This window comes from Adiantum capillus-veneris, chromosome 7 (genome assembly GCF_014529385.1).
Source record: "Adiantum capillus-veneris isolate H3 chromosome 7, ASM1452938v2, whole genome shotgun sequence".
In the NCBI taxonomy this organism is placed as follows: Eukaryota; Viridiplantae; Streptophyta; class Polypodiopsida; order Polypodiales; family Pteridaceae; genus Adiantum; species Adiantum capillus-veneris.
The window spans coordinates 10,301,654-10,311,163 of record NC_140937.1 but is presented as its reverse complement, the minus strand read 5'-3'; the positions used below and the strand labels follow the sequence as shown (position 1 = coordinate 10,311,163).

The 9,510-nt window shown below is 41.0% G+C and overlaps 1 protein-coding gene across 1 annotated transcript; it reads right to left on the bottom strand.

The window, feature by feature from the left end:
* Positions 1 to 3,980: 3,980 nt before the first annotated feature.
* LOC147453422 (uncharacterized) lies at positions 3,981 to 7,033 on the bottom strand. The gene has a single exon (XM_086517132.1). It carries the CDS (start codon positions 6,818 to 6,820, stop codon positions 5,942 to 5,944), a length of 879 nt encoding a protein of 292 aa, XP_086373258.1. The 5' UTR covers positions 6,821 to 7,033; the 3' UTR covers positions 3,981 to 5,941.
* Between the last annotated feature and the right edge of the window lie 2,477 nt (positions 7,034 to 9,510).

Here is a 9,510-nt window from a genome sequence, read left to right as displayed (position 1 = left end):
GATGATTGTTGTTGCACAGGCTGATGACATCACGGTCATTGGGAGAGAGTCACGTGCCAATGATGATGTGGATGGACACTATGCATGTGAAGATGGTAATGAAGGTTCCCATCTTATGAATCATATGCCCATGTATGTCTCTAAAAACATTGTTATCAAATCTATGGACGTCGCTATTAAATCTATGAGCCTTTCTCTAAATTTGTATCATCACTATAATCAAGCCTTGCAGACAAATTTGCACTATTTTGGTTGTAGCTATCTGAAGACAAGTGGTTGCATTAAATTTCTATAAATTTTGTAGGTTTTCTCACCTTCAAATTTGAAATTTTAGAGGTAAAACTTAAAATTTGTGTACCAAAGAGTTTTAAGGAATCTTTAATTTTTGTGGCCTTTTAATTTTATTGAAGCCATTAGGAATACCTTTTAATTTCCAAACACATCTATATATTGTATTTTAGTGTAAAATTCTCAAACATATATGTTTTATATTTTGTCTTTGCTTACTCTTTATGCTTAGTACATATAGCTTTTATTTATAAGTGTCTCTATGTGAATGCAATTACTATGCTATTGTCTTATTTTGTAATTATCAAGTAAACGTGAGGTGTTGCAATATTGCAAAGGTGTGTGCATTGTCATTCAACCTAACTATCTCAATTTTGAGTACATCCGTGGGCCACTACTATCATCAAGAAGCATCTCAAAATGCTTCTTTGGAGCAGTCTTATGCAAAGCGTATCAAAATGCCTCCTCATCCAACAAGTGCCATCATTCTCCTAGGTGGGGACATTCACACATCTCTTGGCTACTCAAGCTCTCCGTATCGGCTTTAAGGAAAAACTATTTAAAACTTCAATCATGATGTCAAAGCTCAATAAATTCAATGAATTCATGCACAACATATGAAAAATCAAGGGCTACTTGATGCGGAAGTATCGTTAGACTTGTTGGAACTAGATGTAACTGCAAACTTCTTTCAAAGAAGTTTCTACCTTCCAAATGTGGTAAAATACTTCAAAATTTCACTGCCACAAGATAAAAGTGGTAAGACCTCCCAAAAACATTTGTTTGGTTCAAGTCCTTATCGTAAACCACTTCTCATGAGGTTATTGGATAAGCCTAAAACGCAAGGTTTGGAAGTAAACCAAAAACTCCATTTGATGGTAGCTATTTTTCGACCTACACCCTATCTGTTTGAGAGGGTAGCACCAGGTTATGGGTATACCAAAACCCTTGGTTGTGAGAACACCTAAAACTCACGATTTATGAGTATACGACGAACTCATGGTTAAGAGTAAACCTAAAACTCTATGTCAGGAGAGTGGTCAGCCTGGTTCGGGCTTAAGGGAGGGATTTTTAGATTTTTCAAGCCCTGGTCTGGTGTCAAGCCCGTGGAAAATTGCTCTTATAGCATGCAGTTACATCTCCATTCCATATGTGGCGCTAGCATGCTATATATGTATATAAGGTTTTTTTAACAAATTAATACAAGGGTTCCTTTTTGTGTCGAAGTCTCTCTCTCTTTCATCTCATTCATCTTCTCCCTTTTCTTGCTATGCACGCCCCCAAGATACCATGGTGATCCTTCGCTATCATCCTCCCTAGACCAAGCCTTACACCTAAGCCTTAATCCCTAAGCCCTAAGCACTAAGCTCTAAACCCTCCTTGCACATTGTGACACTATAGTCTACACAATTAGGGATAGGGTACTAACCTGTAAAGTAACTCCGAAGTGTAAGGCTATGATCTACAACAACAGGGTTAGAAAAGAAAAGATGTTAGTTGCAATTAATAGATGAACATAAAGAGTTTATAAATCACCTCAGGCAGAAAACTAAGACGTAAGAGGATGTAGGAGGTGCTGACAAGTGCTTTGGCAAGCTCGCAATGGAGGGCCTTGATAGTTCGTTTGAATTCTTGGCGTTTTTTTTAATATAAGAAGTGGATTTTGATCAAAGTATATTTCATCAACATACTTCAGTCAAAATATACTTCCATTGAAACCCGATTTATACGGACATACGCATATGGCATACAACATAACATTTTATATGTATATACATAAATATATGAACGTATAAATGCAATTTAGTTTGGCATCATAAAGCTGGTATGTCTCTTGTATGGGAAAATTTATATGATACGATGATAGACTACTATAGGGTTTAGCTTGATGCATTGGTATAAAGTCATATACTCTCGTTTGCATGTTATGCATAGACCTCAAGAAAACAAAAATATGAGATTTTACATAAAGTTAGATGTGTGGCATATGCTTCTACGAAATGGCGGGCTTGATTTGTATCATTTTTATCATGAGTTTGCATATATAAGAACCCCAAAGAATGCATGTTAGGTTTTCATGCCTTTGTATGCTTAATTACAGAGCTTTTGGTCAAGAACTAAAAGCATGTACCCTCGATTGTAAAAAATACCTTCATTAAAGAGAATCTAAGTGAGATCCTCTCTGCCAGCCAGCGACGAATAACACCAGGCCTCCTTCTTCGCCGACAACTGTGTGCCCCTGTCAGTTATCTGACGGCCAGTGCACTCCTTTCACACGAGGACTGCAGCGCGAAGACCACGAACGCTGGAAATGGGTGACAGCCAGTGCACTCCTTTCACACGAGGACTGCAGCGCGAAGACCATGAACGCTGGAAATGGGCGACGACCTCAATCCTGTTCTGGAGATGGAAATGGGCGATGAACGAGGAGGGCAGCGGACGCCGGCACGAGGGGGAAAGAGGGAGGGGGACCTGCTTCATGAGTTTCTTTTAAGTTTAATCAGTGCAGTTCGTAGCACAGACGCCATTCACCCCCATGGCTTAGAGCACTAACTACTGTTGCTAGTCGCCTGCCTTCGAACCCTATAGTATACCGTTTGCATGGAATGATGATGCAAAAATTGGTGTTTCAAACATATACTTACTTGTTGGTCAGAAAAAAAAATTATGCATGAAGATCATTTTCCAGAAATCATGTGTGTACTATAAGTTTGATAGCAAAGTCCTCAGTCATGTCTCGAGGAAAAGTTGCTTTTATGTTTTGGGGCTAAGAATTGCCCATGTGGTTGTTGTTGTTGTGGTGGTTATGGTTAGGGTTGTGATAGCCATTGTGGTTCTTTGTTTATTTTTGTTGCGTGAATGTGCACATATGTGATATGATGGATGGTTTATGATTGAAGGTATTTGGGAAGATATGGTTGATAATTGTGGTGTCTTGGTCATAGCTTAAATGTGTTTGATTCTATGAGTTGTGAGAGCTATACATGTGATTTATGATTCGTGTTGTGATAAGCAACATCATTGGCACAACAAGAAAGGAGAGGATTCGAGGTTTAGCCCCATTGTCTCTATGTTAGAGGGATTGGCTATAGTAGTAGTTAGACGAACTTACACTATTGAGTCGACTTGAAATATTTGTGGGAGATCCTACAAATACTTCATGTTTGAGGGATCTGATCTGACACCCGATGTAGTCACCGACGAGGTGTTGCACCTAAACTTGTAGATGGTGTCAATTTTTTAATCGATAAGTATCTTGCAACCTTTCAAAGCTCGGTCTCATGGAGGGAGGTGAAGCATCTTAGTTCACAATGTGGCACAGGATGGAAGTGTTCTTATTTGCTCTCAGTGAAATGAGATTCCCTGTCCGTAGTGGAAGCCCGTGGATGGAGAGACTCATCGATCTCACACCCAATCTGGTGCTCTCATGGTGTGAGACCGATCGATCTCACACCCAGTATGGTGCTCTCGTGATGTTATTTGTTATGACGTACTTATGTTGATGGCATAAATCATTGTTCATGTGATTGGTGCCTATGCATGCACTTTGGATCATGGCTTAAACTCTATGCTATGTTCGGTGTTAAAATTCCCTCTACTATCTTTACGTCCACACTCTGATGTGTTTAATTTTTTTGTAATGAAGAAAGATGTAAATTGTTTATTTTTTACATAGACCCTTGGGTAGAAGATCTCTCATATTGGTCATCTCTTAATGTGGAGAATACCATTATTGCGCATATATAGGGTCGTTTTCCCAAAGAGACATGGAAGAATTTGGATGTGACCAACAAACAAGCTACTGTGGAAGATAGAGCTCAACATTGGGCAGACCAAGGGCCTATCCATGAATGTCTTTGTTTAATATTTACAACAAAATAGCCTAAAATTGCCCAAAACTTCCAACAATTCTTGTCCCATCCACTTCTAAATATAACCACACATTATGCAACCAAGACTTTCTATGTACATGTTATAAGCACTCAAGATCGACTCATTTCCCAAGACTTCCATATTATGACTGCGTATCGACAGACAACAATGTGCAAAGGCAAATCTTCATCTGAAGTTCTCGCTTTGCCAGGCCAAGGGTCATGCAAAACTTCATGGACTCTCTATACCTCCACTAACAACTACGATATCAACACGTCAGAATTATCTCCTCAACCTTATTTTGCAATGCACTATTCACGACAAAAAAGACTTCTCTACAAAAGCATTGCACACCTTTCAATCTTGGCATGTAATTCAAGCCCCTTTTCCCAACCCAAATCTGACTAAGCTCTTAAGCTGCAAACAGATGCAGCAAAATTTGGAGATACTATCTCAAATCTCTTTAGCGCTTAAACATTCTCAGCATAACCTACAATCAATACAGTCAATGAAACTCAGCTAAGAGGCTACAATCTTTCAAGCCACAAACAAGTAGCCAGAAAGAAGCCCCAAATGATTTGGGAACACACCTGCCAATCTCACGTTCTGAAACAATAGACAGCTTTTTCACGATGCCCATTATCTACATATCCTGCAATCAATGAGTTCCATGAAACGACAGTCTCAAAAGGTAGTCGAAAAGTTTCATACACGGCTGCAAGGTGACCACATTTCACACGGCAAGGTGACAACATATGGAGAGACACCACTATGCTGTGTTTGCTTCAAGCAATCGAGCCCTTTATTTCCATGCCCTTGCTCTGCCAAGCCTGGAACTAACGCAATCCAAGATGCAAGGTTTTGTGACTACAGATCTTTTTTTCCGCAACTTCTTGCGCTTGTCAAAGTGCATTGCAATTGACGCACATATAGACCAAAGCACTGCCAAGACATGGATTCCAATTAAGTAAACCCTGCCGTTCAACTTCAGCATGTATTTCTTGATCCTCCATGGCTTTTGACGGTTCCACAAGCTTTCATTTTGCATTGCATGGAGACATTGCAGTGCTTGCTCCGCATTTCTCATGTTTTATGTAGCCTACTATAAGAGAAGTCCATGCTACAAGGTTTTGGGTAGGAAGCATTGGACCACACTCGGCATACATGTGAACCAAGGTGCTGCTGATGTAAACATTCTGTTTGTACCAATCGTTTTTGCAAATGTCGGAGTGTATTTAAATGCCTCTTTCCCCATCATTCGGTTATGTGCATGCCTCCAGCATGGCCACCACAGTGTGTGCAGCAGGACATAAATGATAAAATCTCCTCAGAAAGGAATAAGGCACGGTGAAAATTTTCATGCTTGACATAGCTCATGAGGAGGGTATGCCATGCCAATTCATTTTAGGATGAAGACACGCCCAGCTTCATGGGATGCGGGCAGCTTCAACCAAAGCAAACACTAGATGGTTTCCAAGAAACGAACGGCCCTGCAGTTCATCTGTGAATACCAATGTGGGGCCAAAAAAGCACCTCAGCCGAATAGCATAATATTTAAAACACGCCTCAAAAAAGTATCTCCCCCTGTACCCGGGCTAAAAAACCCTTCACATACACCTTCCTTTTCTGCCAAAAGACGAAGCAGTCAAGGCTCACTAGTTCATCCATTACATTCATTCTACCAGAGAAATTTTAAAATTTTGGGGGGCATGATTGTGCTAATTTGTGGATTTCCATAAAAAATAAACGTATTTTGGTATTTCCCCTGAAAAGATGACAATCAGAGAACATCACTACAGTCCTGAATGATCAAATCTTGACATCGCGGGAAGACGGCAGCCTCCTCAGCTTCCGAACAGATCAAAGACCAAGGAGAGGTGGTGGGGTAAGCTAAGCACAAGCCTGGGTTAAGAGCTTGCATGGCTTTCAAACCCTGGTCATAGATAGCTTTGGCATTGCTGGAGCCGTGATGGTACATGTTATCTGAGTCCCATTGGAGGTTATGCAGGGCTTCTACCACCGTGGCGGTGCCATCAGAGGCGTTAGACGCAGTGACAGACATGATAATCATCCCAAGAGCGCGGACGAGGTTATTGGAAAGCCTTGCCCTGTACAACTTGTGGGCATATGTGAGATCATGGGAATGGCTGGCAAAGTCATAGATTTTGAGGAGATTGCTCTCCTCGCCTGGGTGGACATTGCGGCCACCATCATCCACAAGGATGGTCCTGTGTAGGTCAAGGCCTCTTCGTAGTCCCCTGAGAATCTTCTTGCCACAGTTTCCATTCGGTACAGAGAAGGCCTCCAGCTTCTGCGTGAAGTGATAACCAAGTCGTTTGTGGATGGCCTCAACAAGGGCTTTGGCCAGCGAGCAGTTGCGTGCGTGGCGGCCGCAACTGTACAAACCTCCTCTCATTCTGATAGGGCTTTTTTCTGCCGACTCTTGATCATGAGTGTAGCAATCCAAGGCGGCTAGGAACTCGAGGGCTCCATGCGCAAGGCTGTAGCGGTTCAACAGTGGAGCTTGGACCGAATCATCAACAGGAGGGCCGCCACCAGCAGGGTAAACAAGAGTGGCATCGATGTCCACCAACACATCCATCACCTGCACCATTTTACTACTACCCCCACCGCAATAGCACGAATTAAGAAGCCGCATATCTGCGTTGACGTAACGCCCAGGGCTGCTATTGCAAGCGCCCTCTGATGTCAATGTCGTTTAAAATCGATCGTAGCAGTGGAGGAATAACGTGATTGTTGCCAAACATTTCTACAACTCGCCGAACGCAGATCGCAGGTGGAAAATTGATGGCTTCAAGACTCAATAAATAAGCCCTAGTGCTACCCTCAGCGCGCCCAAGCCATGGGTTGTAGGAACAGATAGTGAATTCACCTGGCAGAATTATTCCAAGGGGGAATGCTTGGAAAGCAAGGTTGGAATTTGGACAGATGCTACATGAACTTAAATTTGATCAACTCTTTAACCAAGGTCAAAGCCAAGCGTAGGTACACCCTCCTGCCTTTCTCACCACTACCCTTTGGCCATCACGCTAGACAACCAAGTTTCCAAAGTCGGGAATCAATGGCTCCACACTGACCCCTTCCTCTTTAATCTCCCAGTTGTTCAGCAATCCATCTAGGAAATCTTGATGAATGCCTTCTCCAATGTCAAATCTCCCTCCAAGGCCTCAAGTCAAGCACTCAAGGACACTTGGAGCACTCAAGGACACTCTTATCGGGAAAAAGAGGAGAGACAAAATTTACGAAGATTTAGCCAACCTTGAAGCGGCTGAACCATATCATTGGCAGACGTCAAGAATGTCATATCTAAACATCGCATGGATGGTAGAGTGGAAGGGAGGCAGTGGTCATGTAGTCCATTGGTGGAGCTTCTAATTCCACAAGAGCTCAAAGGTTATGTAGAGAGCCAGATGCAAGCCATGCGCAAAATACAAGATGAGTTCTTAGAGTCAGAAATGGCAAGAGGCATTCACTTTCTCACGCAATCAGCTTCAATAAGTGGTTCAACAAGTAACCATGAAAGCAAAGTTGAGCTACTTTATGAACAGCTTCCAGATGGCCCATTTAAACTCATTTGTGGCATCATATGTTAAAAAATGGATGCAAGATTTGGACACTTGACACTGCTTTTGAATGAAATTAGGAAGAATTTGCATGAGATGAAGTAATGTTTGGACCAAATGGAGTTAATCATAGTCACAAATTTCTCCTCTCAGCTTCTCTCTGAAGTGCTTGTAAGTGGCATGATCCTTATGTTCCCTTAATTAATTGCAGCTTCAAATAGGAAGCTAAAGAGGCTCAAGAACTTAGTGAAGAAAACAACTAGATTGCATTTTCTATGCGAGTCGCCTAAGCACGGCCCGCATAAAGTGCAAGGGCAAATAGGGAAGGAGGTGGTCTTAAAGGAGGGCATTCTCAAGACTTCTTAGTTCTCAACATGTTTTAACGCTTCCAGGGAGAACTAAGTGTCAAAATTGAAAGTTGTGATCAAATTACAGGAATTGTCTAATCCTTATTTTTGGGCAAAATTAGCACTTTTATGATTTTTGGTGTCTTTCTTGATATCCAAATGCAATTTTGATTGTGTAAGTGTCATGTATAACATAAAGCTAATATTCCTTGAGTTTTGGGGGACATAATTTGCTATATGATGATGGTTGAGTTTTTCGATTGCTGAAGAATACGAGACATTTTAGTGTAGCGAGTGTAGCTTTCTCAATATTGATAGTTTCTTAGTCCAGTTGTGTGTATTTTGTAGGTAGTAACCATATCTAATCATAAACTATAAATTTGGCTAGATATTGAGTAGTTTTTATGGGATTCTAGAGATCATAATGCTAAACACAGTTTTGTCATGTTTGTTGTGTTTAGCACTTCACCATTGTCCCCAAGGTTCCACTTAGTAAGAGAACAATTATTCTTTTGACATGCTCCATGACTCCTTTTGGATGCAAAGGCCCAAAGAGAACTAAGAAAACATGTATATATTATCTGTATTGAACCTATATATTTAACTTTTTTGAACCTATTTTTTTGCCCCCAAAAAAAAAAAGTGAGGCAAAAGTAACCATATGTTTCGATCACCAACTCATTGAAGTTAACGGGGAATTTTATCTCATGTCCTACAAAAATCTCCACTCTTATTTATATGCAATCAACCATAAGAAATTGTCTTTTTGGGCAAAATGCAATGGTCCATCAACTTTGGAGGCTTGTTGTGACCAAGACATGAGAAATTTTACAAATTTCTCATTTTTGCCATATGTAGTAGTCTTTGAACTATAAGCTCATGAAAGGATTTTTCAAAATGAGTTTCCAAAACCTTGAAAGGAAACTTTTATATCCTATTAAGTTACCAAACTAGTGTTAGAGAGAGAGAGAGAGAGAGAGAGAGAGAGAGAGAGAGACTTAATGAAAATAGAAAATCATACAAGTAATATGCAAATGAGTGCAAAGTGGGGTACATTGAGTAGGGATGCAAAGTAGATATGAGGTTGGATACAAAGTGTAGCTTAGGCTTCAATTATAGACTCAAGAGAGGTCATTTTTTGACCTAATCAGTGATGTCAAATGTGTAGGCATCCAAACTAGTGAAGGTTCTCACTTGTGGTGGTGCGGATGTGTCACACACCCCAACATGCCTCCTTGTGTGTGTCATAGTAGTACTCAAAAGTACAAAGGTGACCTCCCCAGAGAATTGTGAACTGTGTAGGACCAAAAGTCAAAACATCCTCCCGAGATAATTGCCAAATGGGTGTACGATCAAGGGTGTGCACCTCTCCTAGAGAATTGTAGGCAACTAGGTGGTAGGTCAAATCAAAATACAAC

Bases quoted from the DNA above. Each gene is read 5' to 3' on its own strand.
- LOC147453422 (XM_086517132.1), bottom strand. From the start codon at position 6,820: ATGCGGCTTCTTAATTCGTGCTATTGCGGTGGGGGTAGTAGTAAAATG.